The 21979-nt window shown below is 29.3% G+C and overlaps 1 protein-coding gene across 1 annotated transcript; it reads left to right on the top strand.

Annotated features, from left to right (window-relative positions):
- Positions 1 to 3696: 3696 nt before the first annotated feature.
- LOC114280356 (xyloglucan endotransglucosylase protein 7-like) lies at positions 3697 to 5097 on the top strand. The gene is made up of 3 exons (XM_082924396.1): positions 3697 to 4251; positions 4346 to 4539; positions 4633 to 5097. The coding sequence occupies exons 1-3, from the start codon at positions 3961 to 3963 to the stop codon at positions 5021 to 5023; spliced, it is 876 nt and encodes a 291-aa protein (XP_082780522.1). The 5' UTR covers positions 3697 to 3960; the 3' UTR covers positions 5024 to 5097.
- The last annotated feature ends 16882 nt before the right edge of the window (positions 5098 to 21979 follow it).

The following is a 21979-nucleotide window of genomic DNA, read 5'->3' as shown; positions in this document are numbered from 1 at the left end:
GCTGAAATCTCATTTTCATATCAATCTGGTGCAACGGTTGGAGTTTGAAAAAGTAGGTTTTTCATCAAAATATAAATTTGATGCTGGATTTGGTTCACCGTTGGAGATGGTCTAAATAGATTATAATCTTTTCAATTAGTTCCAAAAGATAAAAACAAAAATTTTGATTTTTCTCACATGTAGTGTTTGGTTCATTAGAATAGAATAATTATTTTATAAAAAATAATTATTTCAATATTTGATTGACTAAAAAAATAATAAACAATACATTGCAAAATAAAATCATGTTTCACTAATGTAAGATAATGATCATTTTATAAGAAGATTTAAGAAAAACAATTTTATTAGATTCCATCTCAGTTCAACAAATCAAACAAAAAAAACTAGAGTCCTAGAAATTGGGATCCCGAATGTACCTACAATCAGATTTAGATTTAGGTGGTGAAAATTGAATTGATGAAGTGCGAAATTCTATATAATTTCTGAGTTTTTATGTTTAGATCCGTAATATTAAAATATTAAAATGTACCTACAATCAAATATGAATCATTATTTGTCATTTCGTATGTAATTTCTCAAAATACTAATAAGAAAGTATCAAATATTAAAATGTTAACTAATCTATATATTATATAACAAAAATAAAATTTCTAGTGAGAAATCTTGTGAGAGTTCCAAAGTTTCATTCCATAATTACTAATTTTTGTGATGTTAAAAATATTTAAAAATAATTGTATTGGCTAACAAAGTAATTATAGATTAAAAAAATAATAAAACCACCTAAAATTTTGAATTACAAGTTCCTAAAATCTCTTCTCCCAATATTTCTCTCTTTCCTAAATCTCTTCTCATAACAAAGTAACTACACATTAAAAGAACATTATACATAAAAAAAAAAAAAACAACATAAATCTTATCTCATAACAAAATAATTATATATTTTACAAAAAAAAATTATAGATTAAAAAAAATGTAAAACCACAATTGTTAATTTTTGTAATTTTAAAAATATTTAAAAATAGTACTATTGGCTAACAAAATAACTATAGATTAAAAAAAAGAAAACTAAAAATGCTAATTTTTGTAATTTTAAAAATATTTAAAATAATATTATTGGCTAACAAAGTAACTATAGATTTAAAAAATAATAATTGAATTACAAGTTCCAAAAATCTCTCCAGTAATATTTATCTCTTTGCTAAATCTTATAATCTATCTATCTATGCTATATATTGGCCCTGTTTGGTAGGGCTTATTTCCACCTTATTTCAGCTTTTAGCTTAATTTAAGCTATTTTGATGTGTTTGGTTCAGCTTAACAATACAGTTTAGAGCTTTTTGTAAGTCAAAAATCAACTTATTCTTTGAGTGCGGGAGGAGAAGCTTAATTTATAAGTAAAAAATCAATTTATGTTCATAGTTATAAGCTATAAACTATAATCACTTTCCCACAGCTCTACCAAACGGGGCCATTATACCAAAGTGACTTTTCATCTTAGAGGCCCTAAGTGTTTCAAAACCTTAAATCAAATTTTTTGAATTTTTGATTTTTGTTATAAAAAAAAAATTAAAACATCTATTGACTATTCCAATGACATAAATATTAACCTTCAAAATTATTTAATGCAAATATATTGCCAATAAAAAGAGAGAAAAAAAAAAAAAAAAAACACAATTCTCAACCTCCCACTCTTTCTCAAAATAAATCAAGATTTTATTTAAAAAGAATATATATCTCGAGGAAAAGGAAACTCTCTCACCTCCCATAAAATGTATACTATTAATATTTTTCACAATTGATCTGATCTATATAAATATAAAATTAAACCTAACATAAAATAAAAATTAAACCTTATATCTAAATTTTCTCTCTGTTTCATAATTAAACACAATTTTATTCCCAAATAAATTTAAGCATATCTATACTATATATAATTTTTTTTTTTAAATCTCATAATTTTTTATTTTTTATAATGATTCCATGATTTATAATTTAGAAAATGAAAGATAAAAAAAATTATTCTTGTGCACTATTTCTCTAACCAATTCTTTCTTCTATCCAAAAATTCTAGCCTTCATACATTATATTTTTTTCAAGTCATTCATGTTTTTCTCGTCCGATAAATATTACATTCATGGAACAAAGAAACTTATTGTTTTTTAACTTTCTTTTTATGAGACAATTTGAACGCTATTATTTCTTTTTTCTTAATTGTATTATTTATACAGACTCTTTTATCTGTTAAGTACACCATTTTTTCTTCTTCTTCTATTTTATTTTTATCTAAGACTATTTTTTTGTTTTTGTATTTTATATTTTGTGTAATTTCTCCCTCCTCTCTACCAATCATATTATCTTTTTTTTGTATATAACTACTTTTTGTTAGTTAATATTGTTTTATTAGAACTTTTATACTAAAATGGCGTGATAGGGTTATTTGTATAATAAAAAACATGTGACTCATTATAAAGTGATAGATCAAAATCTAAACAAAATCATTATTAATAAGTTTTTTGTATTGATTTTATGTTTGTATATCATTATTTTAAAAAAAAAAATTACTTTAATATTTTTTGAATATCATGATATGTGTTAATTGACAGTTGGTGCATAACATTACTTCAAAGGAATATAATAGTTTTTCAAAGCTATAAAAAGAAAATATTAATTTTAATCAATTTTTTCAAAACTATTAAAGGTATTAGCCAATTATTTAATTATTTATTTTTAATATATCCAGCTCCTCTCTTCCTTTATAATACTTTTCTCTCTATTCCACTGCAAGTTCATATGATTTTAGAAAAAAGTTATATGTGATTGTAAAATTTTGAATCTTTTTATATAGGAAGTTAAAAAATAAATTTTAGAATTTAAAATACTATACAAAACTATATCCTATTAAATATAGCTATATTTATAATTAATGTTAATCTATCTATTACCTATCCTTATTTATATTATTATATAAATAAAAATGTTGTATGATAATTGAAATTCAAAGTCCTAATCTATTTTTTTTTTCAAAATCTAAAATTGTTAAAATGCATATGTTGCAATATCATTAATTTCTTTCTATTATAAATTTTATTTTAAATCTTATAAGATTTTTTCAATGACTAATATTCAATTTTTATAAAAATATTCCAGTATATTCCTTCCAAAAGTTAATATAGAAAGTTTACAAAATCATATTTTAAAACTCAAAATTGTCAATATTTTTATTTATTTTAATTTTTGTTTTAAATAAACATGTTAAAGTATAAATAGACTAGTGTATAAAATTCATATATTTTTATTCTAAAATAGTAAAATATTGGAACTGATGTCATTTTTTTTTTTATAACAAAACATAATTTTAATTGTTAATTGTCAATACAACAATTTTAATTTATCTATACTATATATTATAGCAAAGAAATATTTAAAACAAAACTCTTAAACTTATATATATAATTTTATTTATTTGAAATAAAATATAAAAATTAAAATAATTATATAAATAATATATTGTTTTATCTCATTGGTTACATACTAATCAAAATTAAACTGAAAACACTACATGATAAAAATGCGACAAGACCACCAAACTAGTGGATTGATCCTTATCATCAATTTTTATCAAGAAGATTGATGAGTCATCAACCAAAAACCCTAGTGTTTGGTTGTCAAATTGTTTTAATATTTCACTTTTCACATTCACAACCACTAGTTACAGTATAGCCCACATAAATCTGTGTCCAGCTGTGCTAAAAACAAAGCCACCCTGCTAGTAAACTAAAGAACCTTCCTCGGCTTTTTCTTCTTTGCTCTCTCTCTCTCTCTCCCTCTCTATAAATAGAGTTTCCCACATAACCAATCTCTCATCAACACAAAATCTCGTCACTAATAACCACTGCAAAAAATATTCGTTCACATTCCTATAAAACTCTCTTCCTTTCAATTCCAACCACAAAAGCATCAATGGCTTCTTCTTCTTCTTCTTCTTCTTCTTCTTCTTCTAGCTCAGTATTGTTTATGATATTTGCAATTGTATTGGCTGTTGTATCAGCTAGTAATTTCAATCAAGACTTCACCATCACATGGGGTGATGGCAGGGCTAAGATCCTCAACAGTTCCCAACTTCTTACCCTTTCGCTCGACAAAGCCTCTGGCTCAGGCTTCCAATCCAACAATGAATATCTCTTTGGAAAGATTGATATGCAACTCAAACTTGTCTCTGGAAACTCTGCTGGCACTGTCACTGCCTACTATGTATGTTCTTCTTGTTCTTCCTACCTAATATTTACATCAATCGATGTTTTCCTAGATATATTATTAATATATAAATATGATTCTTGTATTGCAGTTATCATCGCAAGGATCAACCCATGATGAAATTGACTTCGAGTTCTTGGGGAATTTGAGTGGTGACCCTTACATTCTTCATACCAATGTGTATAGCCAAGGCAAAGGCAACAGAGAGCAACAATTCTACCTATGGTTCGACCCCATTGCTGATTTCCACACCTACTCCATCCTCTGGAATCCCCAACGCATCATGTAAGTAACCAACAATCAGTGAAAATTGACATTGCTCTCAATTTTCCACTCAAAATTCTGTATTGATTGAATAATTTTTTGTCTCCATTTCAGTTTCTCAGTAGATGGAACACCCATTAGAGAGTTCAAGAATGCAGAGTCAATCGGTGTTCCATACCCAAAGAACCAACCCATGAGAATGTACTCCAGTCTGTGGAATGCTGATGATTGGGCAACAAGAGGTGGACTTGTGAAGACTGATTGGACTCAAGCTCCATTCACTGCTTCATTCAGAAACTTCAATGCCAATGCTTGCATTTGGTCTTCTGGATCATCTTCTTGTTCTTCTTCATCTTCTAATAGCAATGCATGGTTCTCAGAACAGTTAGACTCCACAAGCCAAGGGAGGTTGAAATGGGTGCAGAAGAACTACATGATATACAATTATTGCACTGATTCAAAGAGATTTCCACAAGGATTTCCTCCAGAATGTAGCATGTCCTAGAATATTAAACGCAAACTGTATATGACTGTTAGAAAAATAGTATCAAACTATATAGAAAATATAATTTTAAAATATGTAAATGGTTTTTGGGCAAAATCAAAACTGAAATAAATCAATATAATAACGTAACAAAACTTACAGTACATAAATAGATAAAACTTGATCGAGTCGAGTGTGTGAAACTCTTTCATTAAGATAAATTCGTCATCTCACTGGTGCTCACAATTCAATGGGTGTCTATCTCCCAAGATACAACAATCAATGTCTTGCACTAGCAACACTACTATTGTAAGCCTAGCGAGCTTCGCTGTGCATGCACTCTCCTTATAGAAAAATTAGACTCAGGAAAATATGAAGAATAAATGCAAAGACGAAGAAAAAATGACGAATTCTCTATCCAAATTGAAGTGAGGGAGATGGGATTTATAGATTCCTTCGTGACTATTCGAAAAGGTTGCGACCCTTTAGAAGGACACACATTTCCATCTCAAGAGAAACAACCATTGAAATAAATTTTAATTAAATTTCTCCAACAATCTCCCACATGAATGAAATTTACGAAAAGAATATGCAACAACATGCAGACAAAGAGATAGTACATTAAGGAAATACCCTACATCGGGATAGGTAGCTTTTGGCTTTGAACCTTCCCTAAAGAAAGCCTATCGAAGTTACTAGCTAATCAGTAGACGTGATGTCTTGAATTGTTCAGCCGTTTGTGTAAGCCTAGGCAATAGAATTCACACAAAATATCTCAAGATACAGCTCAGTTCTCACGGTTGTGCCCGTTTTGGCCTTAGGCATGTCTTGGTGTTTCATGAGTGCTTTAGAAGATTTAGTCTCATCAATTCTTATAGAAGCAGCCCTTTCACACTCATATAGGTGATCCTTATTTCAAGTCTCTTAAACACTCCTCTTGAAAGATACCTTCTAGGATTTTCAAGATATAAGTGATCATTAAAAGCATAGCTTAACCTAATTCCCCTACATACAACACATGTTGCAGATATCACCCTTATCATAGGAATGGATAGGAGAGAGACTCCTTTAGTGATTTCTGGCGAGCCACATATAACTTAGTTTTCCCTTTGAACTTAGTTCTTAGGATCTCCAGTCATTTAAGTAGGGTTACCATTATAATGACTCTGATGTAATAGGCTTTAATCACATTCCCTTCGATGAACTTTCTCTCATTTACTCTCTGGTCAAACCTTTTGTTTAGCGGCCATTATTTTTCGTTTGACCTTCTCAATTATATATCTTTGAGTAGTTAGTGGATCTATTATATTATCCTTAGACAATATTCACAACTGAAAGCAAATGTCATACGATATTAAGTCTTTAATTACATCGAGACTTACCGTTACTCTATGTCACTCCGATTTTTCAATATTTAAATAATAAATATAGAGTTGTTCCTTAGAAGTTAATGAAACCATTTTGCTTCTACTCCAAAATAGAAAGAATTGAGATTCTTTGTGGACATATTATCGAAACCGTTACTTTGGTAAAATCCTCCAAGCACCCCCACATTGTAAGCATTCTATGGAAACTTAATTCCTCTTGCTAATGTATAATTACACAAAAATATTAATACATCCCCACAATTCTGAGGTAAAGCAAAATATATCATTAATTGACGTGCTTGAACTAAATAACAAAATGTAAATTGCTTTGTGATATAATCACAATACTAAAAAATACAATTAAACTTCATAACTTTCTTTTGCAGTACAAAGACAAAATGGCTAATATCGGTTGTGGCCACAACACTTTGTCAAATAGCATTTCTTTAGCCATGCATTATTTCTTTTTGTTTACTGCAACCCTTAATTCCAATCTCAACATGGAATATAAATATTACTGTATAATTACATTTACATCTTATTTGTCTTATCAAGTATTGGTAACTATGTCAATAATTACCAAAGCATCTTTCACTCATGAAATAATTTAACTCATATAATATTTTATTACGGAGTTATCGGTCACCACACCAATTTCACAATAATTATTCCAAATAATAGTTAGAATTGCCATTATGTCAAAACACATAAGTTTATATTTTTATCAACACTTTGATAAATAATTGACATCCATTTATAATACACTACATACCAAATCGATTTATCAAATATATCAATCAATGACATCATATCACAAAGAATTGTAAGCATTAATTATCAACTCTACAAGATATGTAGGCATGGACACAAATAAATTAAAATTTCCAGCATTGAAAACCAGTCAAAACTGTTAAAAACAGTTTCTAAAAACAATCCCAAAACTAAAAATCAGAAAACAAATTTAAGCAAAAAATTCCAGAACTAGAAATACAGAAAAAAAAAAAGATCAAATTTCAGAATTGAAAAAACTAGAAAAATAAACTGTTCAAAACCAGTTTACCAATTAAAATCATAACCTAATTTTAAAAACACATTCTTGAAAACATCCACAAAATATTTTTCAAAAATTTGTGCCTTCCATTATGAGGAACTTGAGACACCAACTTATAAACAAATATACATAATTGAAATTCTAACAATTATAAAATTTAAATACATAATACTCATCAAATAAAAGAAGAATCAGATTAATTCAGTGACCAATATAGTAGGCCCATTATAAAGAGTTCAATTCTATAAAATAAAAATAAAAATAATGACATTTACATGATGTATACTCCTCTAAAAAAAAATAGTTTAGAAGCACCCAATTTAGGATCACCATAAATTTATCAAAGCAGGTAGAAGAATATTATAATTTGTTAACCACCATTAATAGATATAAGTAAGAAAAAGGCACAACGGTACTATTATAAATGTCGAGAAATTTTGAAAAAATAACAAATAACCTTTCAAATGAAAATAGGTTACGGTATTTATAATAGATGTTTTTCATATTACATCATCATCATCATGACAGACCCCGCCAGGTACCTTTGAGAAAATCAATGAACGATAAAAACAATTAAACACATCAATGAACAATAAATAAATATAAAAATTGGTAAGTCAATTTTCTGTAAATATCTGAAACCATCATCCAATGGATTATACCAACTAAGAAAATCAATCCACAAAGTATGATTAATCCAAATATGTATATTCTATACCCAAAAAGTGTATAATCATAATCAGCCTACCCAAATTGTTAAGTCTCCATTATTCTCCACCAATCAAAATGAAAACTTCATTCACTAAAAACAAACTTCCAACCATGGCATAAGAAGTAAATACACAAGCCTATTTATTCAACACCAATAGTTAGGAAAGAAACTCGCAACCTTTGGTCTAATGCAGTTTTGACATGAAACTTAAAGATGTGTATCAGGGCAAATAAGCGCCATTAATGTATAACAATCACACATGTACACACAGTTTAATCATAAAATATTCTAATACTAAATCAGAAATCAATAATATATATTAGTAATATCTAGAAAAATCACAAAAGAAAAAAAAAATACCAAAACCAAACAGATAGAAATTTGTAATTTGTAATTATTCATATGAAGACAAGATTTTGCTTTTGCAAAGACGTACAAGAAGATTCTCAAACCAGTAAAATAAATCTATTGATTTAATATTTAACAACAAAATCAACCACTTACCAGAAACAATAGTTTTTTCTTTTCCTGATACAAAAAATCATATTCAGAAAAACACATTTAGTTTCTCATAATCTGAATAACACCAAATTTGTTTTGTTGTGTTTAAACAATTATGTATGGTATACAAACCTTTCAATAATAATCGAATCCTGGTTAATAACAGTTTCAGTTCTGTTTAATCAAACAATTTTGATTGTATAAAATAATATGAAATCTATATAATATAATTGCACAATATAATTATCCAAACACATACAATAACAAATAATTATATTTTCCCAAAAACCATAAACATGATCAAATGTGTCTTGAGATTGTTAGAAAAATAGTACAAAACTATATGGAAAATGTAATTTTAAAATATGTAAACGGTTTTTGGGCAAAACCACAACTGAAATAAATCGACATAATAACGTAACAAAACTTACAATACATAAATAGATAAAACCTGATTGAGTCGAGTGTGTGACACTCTTTTTTTAAAACAGATTCATCCTCCCACCAGTGCTCAGGATTCAATGGATGTTTATCTCTTAGGATACAACGATTAATGTCTTGCACTAGCAGCACTACTATTGCAAGCCCAGCGAACTTTGCTATGCATGCACTCTCTTTATAGAAAAATTAGACTCAGGAAAATATGAAGAATAAATGCAAAGATGAAGAAGAAATGATGAATTCTCTATCCAAATTGAAGTAAGGGAGATGGGATTTATAGATTCCTTCGTGACTCTTCGAAAATGTTGTGACCCTTCAAAAGAACACACTTTTCCATCTCAAGAGACACAACCATTGGAGTAAATTTTAATTCAAATTTTCCAACAATCACTTCCACTATTCAATTATGTTATTACTTAATTTTTGTCATTGTAATTTCTCTTAAATCCAATAAGACAAATCATTACTTTTCTATATTATCCACAATGATGTTTGAGTCTCTATGATTAATCTCTTGCTCTGTTTTGGAGTTAAATGGCTTAAAGGGATTATCTGCTATTGAATGAAATTATTTTTCCTATCATAACTAGAGTTATGAACAAGTCAAGTTTAGCTAAGTAATAAACTGTTTAAATTTGGACTTGTGTTATTTAAACTTAAAAATTAGACTCAAGAAGTATAGACACGTGACATGGCACAAATATGATACAGACATGCCGATACAGTAATTTTAAAAAAACTGCAGACACAACGCATGAGGGGGGCGAGGGTATGTACATAATATATAATTTTATATATTTATTGAGTAATGCTAGGTTTCATGAAAATTCTCCACCCTTTGATTATAAATATAATAAAACACCACAAATTAATCAAATGGTGAAGAATTTTCATAAATTTTTTCATGACATTTTTTCATGAAGCGTGGCATTACTCATATTTATTATGTTGTGAGCTATCTTGTATTCACTATACCTTCAGCCTAAGGGCAGGCCCCTGCAGTGCCGAAATTGATATTTATGGACCTGTAATGTTAGTTTCGGCCCATTAGACTTTACGTTATATATTGTATCAATTTATATGTTTTTAGTGTTAAGAGAAAAATAGAGTGAGTTGCAAAGTGATTTGTAATCCTTATTGTGAATAGTGGATTTTGATCGTTTCTCTACTGTGAACATAGGCATCTTGCCAACCCCCGTATATCTTGTGTTTGTGTATGTGATTGCTCTTCTTGTTATTGTTTATTGTGTGATTGAAGCCAATTTCTTGCATAACATATTACATGTTATATATATGAATATATCATTTTAAGATAATAAATAAATACAATAAAACACTAATTTTTATAAATTAACATTAATTTTCTTTTATCATCGTATTTTGAGTTATTTTGTTCAAACTTATAAATAATTTTGTGTGTATCTGATCAATGGACACATGTGTTTAAGCAATAGACATATGTGTTCTCCAAATGTCTAAAGAGTGTCCGAGTCTAACTTCTTCTTCTTTTTTTTTAAATGACATGTTTGAATGAGTGTTGGGCACGTATTGGGAAAGTATCGGATGAGTGGCAGTGTCCGATACGGACATGCCACTTATTTAGAATTATTCATGCATCTTAGACTTAGACCTAATAATCTGACACTCTATTAAAATATCTAAGTCAACTTCTCTTTTATATATTCTCTAATCATTAACTAATCATCTTATTTACACATCATTGGGTTTAAAAAGTCGACTTATATATCATTTTCCTTAAACTTGACTTAAAAACTTAACCAATTTGAGAATGTGTACTATGTTTGGATCGTAGGTTCAGAGAGGAAAAAAAAAGAGAAAAGATTGTGGTCACTTATCTAATAAAATAAAATAAATAATTGTGTTTTCTCACCATTATGTATGGATGAGTAAAAAACTTAACCAATTTGAGAATGTGTACTGTGTTTGGATCATAAGTTGACAAAAAAAAATTATGGTCGAATCATTATGTTTTCTCACCATTATGTTTGGGTAAGTGAAAAAACATACCACGTGAGAAAGGATATAAGTAAGATTGTTTTTTTGTTCATTTGTATTTTAATGAGTAATCTTGGTATTATTTTCTTACCAATCAACTTGTTTCATATTAAATTTTACAACTTTTGCTGAGAAATAAAATAGGCTTTGTAAGAGAGTTTTATTTTCTCACCATTTTTCATTTAACTTATAAACCAAACATAAAAAAAAAGAATTTTTTTTCTCATCATTTCTTACCAAATCACCCCCTCCAAACGAACGAAGCTTTATTGTTTGAGTTAAAAATTGGATTGATTTTTTTGCCTTTAAAACACCGATTGATTTTAATATTTCATTTATGTATTTATTTATTTTTATTTTTAAAAAGGGTTCGTTTTACTATTTGATTTTACAATTGAGATAGTTTTCCGGTTTGGATTTTAAAACTAATTCATTTGGGAATGATTTCTAATTTGAGTAATGTTACGTCTATTTAAATATTTACTAATAATTTTATTAAAAATTTACATATTCAAACATCATTGGATATTTAAATGTCATTGTTTTTTTGACAACTGATCGCATTTAGCCTCTTGTAACTATAAAATTTTTAATAAGATTATTAGTATATGTAGAATTATTCTTTTGAAGAGCAATGTGTTAAACTTACTATTTGATTTTAGAATCGAGATAATTGTCCCATTTGATTTTTCGAAAGGATTCATTTTATCAATTAATTTTAAAATAGTTTTTTTTTTTTTTTTTTTTTTGAACAACAATTTTAAACTAGATTGAATCTCTTATGATTTGATTTTGAAATCAAGTCTAATTTACTGTTTGATTTTGTAAACAGGTCAGCATAATTTTCTAATTTGATTTATGAGAGGGAGTTTTTATATGCATTAGGGTCGAGCTAGGCCAAGGCATGGTAATGAGCCGTTCTATGGGCCGCGGTAAAAAGGGCTTAGTAAGGAGGACTTTGTAGTTAGCTCGGTCCAAATATGGTTACAGTTACCACGGTCGGAGTGGTGATAATTACCTCGGTCATAGTATTCAGAGCCGAGGTGTTTGGGCTTCTTAAGGTGGACCTTGCCCTTTTTAGCTCGGTCAAGGCTTGGGGTTGTTAGCTCTGTCTAAACAGAAGAAAACTGTGGTACAAATGAACATGAGCCGAGCTAAATGTTGTATATTAAAGAACCGGGTTAAGTATGAAAGAGATAACGTTAGCTCGGTCATACTATTATCCAAACCATAATAAAACCATCTCACTTGGTTTAAGCAGTGAGGGGGTGTTGAAGGATAAGCATTATCTTTCAGGAGCATGATTCTTAGGAGGACTCTATGCGGAGGAATAAGAGTCCTATTAGGATTGTGCCACGCGGAACCTATAAAAGCTCACAACATAACCTATGTAGAGGTAACACAATTTTGATTCTCGAATACATAGAGCTTTTGTTTATTTGTCTATTTTTCTGACTTAGGCATCGGAGAGGTATCCGGCACACACCCGCTGGCTAGCTCACGTTTGTGTGTTCAGGGAGTAAAGCGACGAAATTTGGAGGAGTGCAGACTTGATCAATATGATTATACGAGAAGATTATTTCGTACTCGTACAATTTAAAAAATTGATTGATATTATTAATTGATTTTTGAAACAAATTGACCATCAATGTTTGATTTTGAAATTGAGATGATTTTACAATTTGATTTTGAAAACTAATTAATTTTATCGATTGGTTTTGAAAATAAGTTGATCTTGTCATTTGATTTAAAATCTTGTTAATTTGCCGTTTGATTTTAAAAAATTGATTTTGCCAATTGATTTTTAAAATTAGTTTATTTTACCATTTGATTGTGAAAACGAGTTGATTTTAGGGGCAAATATATATCTATATATATATATATATGGAAACAGAAAATATATATATATATATATATTTATGAAAATATGATAAATATTAATAATTATAATTATAATTTTTTTACTTTTTTAAAATAAATTATTTTATTTCCACTGTTGTATAATTCCCCCTTAATTTACCTATTGCTTTTGAAGACATTTGATTTTACCATTTAATCTGTAATGCTGCTAAAGTATTGTTTGTCATGAGGGGAATTGGTGTAGGTTATGTACTCGGTCCATTATTGGTTATTTATTATGGTGATGACTATGACTCAAATGTGTTGATTATGCTCTGGTTAAGATTATAGTAGTATTTGTCACAAGGCAAAGTGGTCATCAGTCATTGTTTTTTTTATTAATAGATAGGTGAGTAATTATAATTATAAAAATATTTACATAATCGAATAAATCACTAACTTAATAGTTACAAAGCCTAATAATTAATAACCTAAACTCACTAAGCCCAATCTCAACATCAACCAACATAATCAATATAATGGGGGAGAAAATAGACAACCATACTATAAAAGATATCAAACCCTTCTTTGGGGCTGTTTGGGAAAAACAAATTGAGGCTATTGTAGCCTCATTTATGAAGTAAACCAAAAAGTATGAACAGTGCACGTGTGGGTGTAGTTGGGTTACAAACATGGGTGGAATTACCATTTTACCCTTTGACTATTTCAAAGGGTATGGGTTAAACACAACTGAAAAAAAATTACTTGAAAACAAAAATTGAAAACAAATTATTGGAAAAAAAAAATTCAAACAAATGTAATGGACACAAAATTGATTTGAAAAAAAAAAGTAATTGAAAAAATTTTTATTTGGAAAAAAACAATTAATTGACAACAAAATAATTGAAGAAAAATACGTATTTAGAATTTTTTTTATTATAAACTGATGATTATTAATAATTTATAAATTTTAAAAAAATTATAAATTATATTAATGGGTCAGGTTTAAGAAATGGCTGAAGGTTCGTTTATATATGTAATTAATTGTGTATAAGTTTTACATTTTTTTTTTGTGTGTACATGTTAAAAATTACAATTCAATTAAAATAAATGACAATCCTTTTTATTGTTTTGTTACCCAGGTCTGTTTATTTTTTTTTCAATTAAAAGTACAATCCTTTTTTTTTCAACTAAATGACAATGGCTGAAGGTTTGTTTATTTTTTTTTTCAATTAAAACTACAATCCTTTTTATTCAATTACAATTCAACTTAAAAAAAAAAAGGACTGACGTGCAGACCGTACGTCCCACGTAAACCAACGCCGGTTTGGAGTTCAACGGCTGGCAGCTTGGTTATGGAGGGACAGTTTGGTCATTTAATAACAAAAATCATGACAAACACTTTTTCCAATACAATCATTTAAAAATATTTCAATTCATCTTCTTAAACACACAAATTAAAATAGTCAAATAATCAAAAAATTTTAAAAATAATCACTTCCTAAACGAAACCTTTATAAGAGTTGAATCTAAAATCTCGTAACACAAAAAATACTATACAACCATTAAGTTAGATGTTCTAATTAGTCATGATAACCCAAATATGTTGCCTTGATGCTAGGTTTTGCAGTAAACTAGTATGTCTTACCATTTTCATTTTCCAATGATGAATTGCAAAGACTACCGTAACGACGCATCACTTCTTCAACCTATCTTCTCTTTATTGCTTTCACATTATAAAAATCATTAAAAGAAAAAAAAATCTCAAAATTTAACTTTCATAACAAAATAAAATTTTAATTTTATCAATTTAAATTTTAATATTTTAATATGTTTTAATCTAAATATTCGTCTATTTTTGTTAAGTAAAATTGGTAAAAAAAAATAGTATTTTAATCACTAGACTCAATGTAGTGTATATAAAATGTCTAAAATATTCTTTATCATTGAGTTTAATGACTAAACTAATATTTTTCCATCAATTTTACTTAACGAAAATAAGTAGATAGTATTAAAAAAAAAATCAAAAAATCATGGTTTAAATTGACAAAATTAAAATTTTATGATTTATTTTGTTAAAAGCGTCAAATCCTATTGTTGTTGTTGTTGTTGTTTTTTTTTTTTTTGGGTGTAATTTTTCCTAAATATTTGTTTTGATGCTTTTAATGATTTTACCAAAAAAATGTTAATAGTTTGGGGAAATTGCAAATCAATGGTGTGTTGAAAAAATACTTACAAATTTATGGAAAAGTATATAATTTTAATTATTAAAATTAATAAAATTTATCATTAATATGTAATTTTTTTTAAAAACATGCACTGAAGTGCAATTTCCTCTAACAGTTTCTAACTTTAACAATTTAATAAACTTAGTTGTACACACACAACCCAAAATAAAAAAAATAAAAAAAAATAAAATTTATATACAATTCAAGCCAAGTTTGAACTAATAAGCTCAAGTTAAAAGTTACACATATATTCGCTTAAGTAACTCTTAATACAATTCAAATTAGACTTGAACAATCTCAGCCCACCTCCCAGTTGCACCCAAGGTTTGAGGGTTGCAAGATATTTGTGTCATGGCAACAAGATTTTCTATTTTTCCAATGTAAAGGAGTGTAAAATTAGCCTGACCCACTGTCGAACCGCATAGGTTCCTATCAAAATTCGGGCTGGTCCATGAGTCAGAAAACTAGGCCCAAGCCCAAACCCAGGAGATACTTGAGGCTCGAGTGGGCTAGCAGGTTGGGCCAAGCCTGACCTTTTTTTTTTCTACCAAAAATGATATGGGCCTTGGGCAGGCCGGGCTCACGAGCAAGGCCAGACTCTAAAACAGATGCACAGGCCCAGAGTCTTGGGCTGGGCTTGGACCCGGGCTTGGATGGGCTGCATTGGGCCGTGATCCAATGGGTCAAGTTTACACCCCTAAATACAATCTCACCCCCCCCTAAAAAAAATGATATATTATATATTCTAACACCATTCTCTTTAACTATGGATCAACATCATCATAATTATTGTCTATAAAAATTTGATGCATTGCGAGCAGAATTAGAGAATTCGTGTTTTTGACAAATTTCAAATGGGGTATTTATATTTATCCTTTATTTATTTGTTACTTTCATTGTTTGAGTAGATTTATTCCCAACACTTAGACTGTTTAAATGACAAAAATCTTGAAGTAGAGTGAGAATAGCATTAGTAATAAAATTCATGTGTCAATATGTTCAAGCGTGTGGTTTCTTTAGTAATTCTCAACGGAAAATAATAAAATCAAAAATATTCTGAGACATTCCATGGGGGAGTGGGGAATCGGATTATTATTTAGTTTGAAAATGTGATCTTTCTAAAATAAATAATAATTAGTTTCAAACCGTTGGGCTTGAAATCACATTATCATTTTCTGTGAAAACATTTTGTTTGGTTAGAGTTTTTTAAAAATATTTTTTTATTTTCTACATTTTTTTTTGTTTTTACTATTTTTTAAAATAATTTAAGTAATTTTTAAAATTTTTAGACATGCTTAACATAAATATACTTAAAAAGTAAAAAAATTATAAAAAAAAACCTTTTAAAAATTCACTAAATATCAAAAATATAATATATATATATATATATATATATACGAGAATTCAGTACATATTTTGTATTTTTATGTATTTATTAATTTTTAAAAATATTTTTTCACAATTTTTTTATTTTTTAGATACATCTAAGTAAGGTGCATACAAAAAAGTAAAAAAAAAATGTTTAAAATTTTAAAAATATTCATTAAAAACAAAAAATACGAAAATCAAAAAATTCAATTTTCATAAAACTTAATCCAAAAAATTCAAACTAAACACACTTATTATTCCAACATAGCCTGATGTCCATAAAAAAAAAAAAATCCATAAGACTTCTGAAAACGTCATTCCTCAATCAGTTTTGCTACAGAGCTCTAATTAGAGTTGTTCTAAAGCAGCTCTAATGAGTTGGCACCACATATTAAAAAAAAAAAAAAATAGTGAGATAAAAGACAAAACATGAGGGAGAAAAGGACAAATTAATACTCCATTAGAGAGCTCTTTTTAGAGGCCTCACTCATTTTTCTTCCTCAATTGATCCCAATGACGTAAATTAGGAGTTGTTTGGGATGTCTTAAATAAGTACACTTTTTGTCTTTTTTGACTAAAAAGTTGAGGAAAAAAATATGGATGTTTGAGTTAACTTTTTGATTTTTTATGAAAAAAATGTGTATTAAAAAATTGTATAAATGAAATGTGTGGGAGAAGATAGTGTAGTAGGCGTACGGAATGGCAGTGCATCGGTTGGGTGAATACATAAGAAAATATGACCTCATTTTTGGGCTTTGATTGAAAGGTGATGTTCACGGGTCCTGTTTTTCTAATCGGAACCGTTCAATGTGTAGAACTCGTTGAGTACTATATATTTATAAAAAAATCACATTGATTGGATATCGATAGCTATGTGGTCCTGTAAGTTTTTTTTTGTTAGCTGTTAACTATAACACTTTTTGACTTTTTTATACAAAACTGATTTGATCATGTAATTAGCGATATCCGATAGACGTAATTTTTATAGACATATAGTACTAGACGAGTTTTACATATTGAACGATTTGAATTATCAAAACAGGATTCATGGTAAACCCCCACGAGCCCAACTTCACCATCTAAGTTAATGAATGTAAACATGTTTTTTTCTTTTTTTCTTTACCTGCGGTGGAGTTTGACGTCAATACGGTTGACCGGTAATGATTTTTTGAGAATAGGTATATTTGTATATTAATTTTTTTATATTTTTTTTAACGAATAGTAATAATGTTTTATATTTTTTTATAACTTTAGAACTTTTTAATTTTTTAACTTTTTCTTAACTCGTCAACCTTGGCCTTTGTATTTCAATTGCTGATTTGTCTACGAGTAGGAGTGTGCCAATGCTCAGAAAACCATCCTATGTCAATGTGAGTAAATTTAAAAGTGGTGATTTAAAATACTTGAAGAAAATTATTGATTATTTTTTATTGTATTTGATTCATTGGAATGAGATAAAATAAAATAGAATAATCATTTATTAGGTTGACCAATGAAATGATCATAATATATTTTTCATTATTTTTTGGATGAGTTATAATTAAGCCTCCTGAGATTTGCTTAAAGTATGATTTTCTTCTTGTGGTTCTAAAAATTACATCTCATCTCTTGAAATTTTTAATTTTATAATAAATAGCCTCGTTTATTAGAAAATCAAGTTACTTAACAATTTTTTAATGATATTTGAAATTTATTTCAATTAATAATTTAGGTAATTTTATCATTACATATGAGAACAGTAAAAAAATTTATTTTTCCAGTTAATTACATCTCACCCCTTAAAATTTATAATTTCATAATAAATAGCCTCTTTTATTAGAAAATCAAGTTAATTACCAATTTTTTTTTAATGATGTTTGAAATTTATTTCAATTAATAATTCAAGTAATTTTATCATTATATATGAGAGTAGTTAAAATTTTTATTTTTCCAGTTAATTTTGTTAAATAAAAAAAACTGACAATGGAGTATTTGCAATTTATCAAACCACACAAGGCAATCCATATTTTAAACAAATGTCAAACTAGATATTTATAATTTATTTATTTTTAATTAGTAAAATATAAAAATAAACATTTTAATAGGACAATAATCTTATTCAACTCAAATTAAATGAAATTTTTTCTCCTAATAATCAATATTTGTCATCTCATATGTAACTTTTCAAAACACTAAAAAGTAAAGAATCTTACAATGTAAACAATAATCAAATTAAAATTGAAACACTACATAATAAAAATGTGCACAAACTAGTGATGATCCTTATCATCAACCAACAACTCCATCCAAATCCGCGTGTTTGGTTGTCAAATTGTTTAACATTTTTCACAGTTTTCACCACCGCTAACTATAGCCCACAACATATATTTGCGTCCAGCTGTGCTCAAAACCACCCTCCTAGTAAACTAAAGAACCTTCCTCTGCTTATATTTGCGTCCAGCTGTGCTCAAAATCACCCTTCTAGTAAACTAAAGAACCTTCCTCTGCTTTTTGCTCTTTTCTCTCTCTCAATAAATACAGTTTTCCACATATCCAAGCACGGGTGCAGTACAAATATGGGTATGAATATAATACGGGTAGGTTGATATGATAAATTTTAAAACAAGTAAGGTAGGGATATTATTGGAGTGCCTCAATTTTTTTTTTTTTTTTAAAAAAATTATAACTAAACATTCAACGTACAAATCAAAATTTCATTATCAAAACTTAAAAAAAAAAAAAAAAAACTTATCTAAAAAGTTATATAATTATTTTTTTTTATTTTTTATTGTCTAAAACAAGATGCAAAAGAGAGTAAAACTATGACTCATAGATAAAGGGTGTTGGAAATAAATTACTTGATATTATTGCTTGATATTTTCAAAATTAAAAGAAGAAGAATAAAGGTTACAACAAATTCTAGCAGTTGCAAAATAAATAAATAAATCAAATCAAATAAAATTCACATCACCATACCCACGATGTACCCATGCTGTACCCACAACTTACCCAAATGTATTTTTCGTACCTGACATGTATTCGACATATCTAGTGCGTGTACCATTGCACCGGTACGTGTACCCGCTGTGAGAATAATATTAGTATAGTATATATTATGTGAATATTGTTTCCTATTTAGGGTTAGTTTAGGTGTATTCTTGTTTCCTATTTAGGATTAGTGTTCTATATCTATTAGAATTCTATATCAGTGATGTATTCGTTTAGGATTAGGATTTAATGTTGATGTATTCTATGTTTAGTAAATACAATTGAATATACAGAAATTCTTCAGAATTTTTATATGGTATCAGAGCTGTGTTTGAAGCCTTAACCTTTTATTTCTGGTTCGTCGTTTCCCTCTCTGGTTCATGATCGATCAAAGCTCCTTGCTTCGTGGGTCGTATGGTTCTCTTTTGCCGAAGGACTCCCCTCTGATGTGGCTTGCCTCTTCTTTCTGGTCAGCCTATCTGTTCGACGAGGTAGTTGTGCTTCGATTCCTTATATGTTCATGACTTCTTCTCTTTGACTCGCGATTGTCTCTGATCGTGGTTTTTTCTGGTTTGTTGATTCGTCCTCTCTGGTTCGCGACTCGCATCACTCTGTGCTCGTCGCATCTGCTAGTTGCCTCGGTGCTTCTTGTTCTCTGCTTATGACTCACGAGTGATTGATCTCTTGTTGGAGTTACGACATCAGTTCTTCGACTTCGTCTTCGTCAGTTGCTAGAATTACAGCATCAATCGCACCTGTTAGAGTCACGACCTACGTCGTGACATCTCTCTCTCTCTCTTGTGCTGAGTTTGATGGACCTAGGTGTTTTTCTTTGGCTAACCACTGTTCTCTTTTATTCTTGTTTGGACCAAACAAGTTTCTTGATATTACATTGTTGCCCCATCAGCTTTCAGTTTATTACAATTCTCTATTTTTTTTTTTTTTTGGTTCATTATGATGATGACGAGTTCAGCTTTTGTAAAGCCCAAGAAGGGACTCCTTGCTTCAGATGAGTGTGCCTTTTGCCATCAGAGAGGCCATTGGAAGTATCACTGTCCCAAGAAAGGATGTCTGTCTGGCTTGTATTCTCAGTAGTCTCGGACCCAATTTTGTCCTTCTTCTCCGTGTATTTTTTAGGCTTCCGCCGGTTCTATTACATCTGCTCCAGCTCCTGATCCTGACTTGGCTTCCTTAAGTGCTCAGATTAGTTAGCTTCAGCATACATTGTCTACTTCTCAACCATCTTTGTCTGCCTCTATTGTTTCCTTTCTTTATTTAGGTTTGCTTAGGTTTTCTTCAGGTATCTCTTTGTCTATCTGGCTTTTTGACTCTAGTACATCTCATCATATGACTCCTCATCTCTCTTTATTTCATAATTGTACTCTCCCTCCCTTTTCTATTACTGTTAATGCTGCTAATGGGTCTGGTATGTTAATTATATCTCTTGGGTCTGTCCTACCGTTTGCTATGTCTATAGTCTTTATTATATCTGTCATATATGTTCCTTAGTTATCTGTTAGTTTATTAACTATTAGTTAACTTGATGCTTCTGGTTTTGATGTTATTTTTCTTCTTCTATCTGTTCTGTGTAGGATCAGATGTCCAAGTAGCAGATTGAGATTGGCCATAGAGTTGAAGACCTCTATGTGGTGGAGAGCTTGCATCTGCCTATGACTATCTCTCCGACTGCCTTTTCTTCTTTTCAGTTAGATTCTCTGTCAAGTCCTTTCTATTTGTGGCATTCCAGATTAGGGCATTTGTCTTCTGACCGCTTACGGTCTTTAGCTTAGTCATGTATATTGGGTAAAGTTTCTCCTAGTCAACTTACCGAGTGTCGCAGGTGTAAACTTCCCAAAATGACAGCCTTACATTTCCGTAAAAGTACTTCTATATCTGCTACACCATTTTTTTTAATTCATATTGATGTCTGGGGCCCTTCTCATGTTCTCACCAAAAGGGGTTTTGCATACTATGTGTCATTTGTTGATGATTGCACTCGTTACACTTGGGTTTATCTTATGACTTATAAGTCCGATTTCTATTAGATATACCGTACCTTTTAGTGTATGATTACTACTCAGTTTGGGTGTACAATTAAAGTGTTACGATTTGACTCGGGTGGGGAACATTTTAAAAATGAGTTCTGTAAGTATTTAGCCAATTTGGGTACGATTCACCAAACTTCCTGTACAGATACACCTGCCCAAAATGGTCGAACCGAGCCTAAACATCGTTATCTCCTTGGGACAGCTAGGTCTCTTCTTCTCTCTACCTCCGTTCCGACTCCATCTGGGGGTAGGCAGTTCTTACTACTGCTTTTCTTATTAACTGCATGCCTACTCTCTTTTTTTCTGGTCGGTCTCCTTATGAGGCTTTGTTCTTCCAAATTCCTAACTACTCTTTTTTTCGTGTGTTTGGGTCTGCCTATTTTGTCCTTCTTCCCAACAAAGATAGAACCAAACTTAGTGCCCGGTCTGTCCTCTGTGT

This window comes from Camellia sinensis, chromosome 4, assembly GCF_055761805.1.
Source record: "Camellia sinensis isolate YWXY chromosome 4, ASM5576180v1, whole genome shotgun sequence".
Lineage (NCBI taxonomy): Eukaryota > Viridiplantae > Streptophyta > Magnoliopsida > Ericales > Theaceae > Camellia > Camellia sinensis.
The sequence above is the reverse complement of the archived record's forward strand: the minus strand, read 5'-3'. Positions and strand labels throughout refer to the sequence as shown.

Bases quoted from the DNA above. Each gene is read 5' to 3' on its own strand.
- LOC114280356 (XM_082924396.1), top strand. From the start codon at position 3,961: ATGGCTTCTTCTTCTTCTTCTTCTTCTTCTTCTTCTTCTAGCTCAGTA. The intron at 4,252-4,345 runs GTATGTTCTTCT...CTTGTATTGCAG, and splicing joins GCACTGTCACTGCCTACTAT to TTATCATCGCAAGGATCAAC. The intron at 4,540-4,632 runs GTAAGTAACCAA...TCTCCATTTCAG, and splicing joins TGGAATCCCCAACGCATCAT to TTTCTCAGTAGATGGAACAC.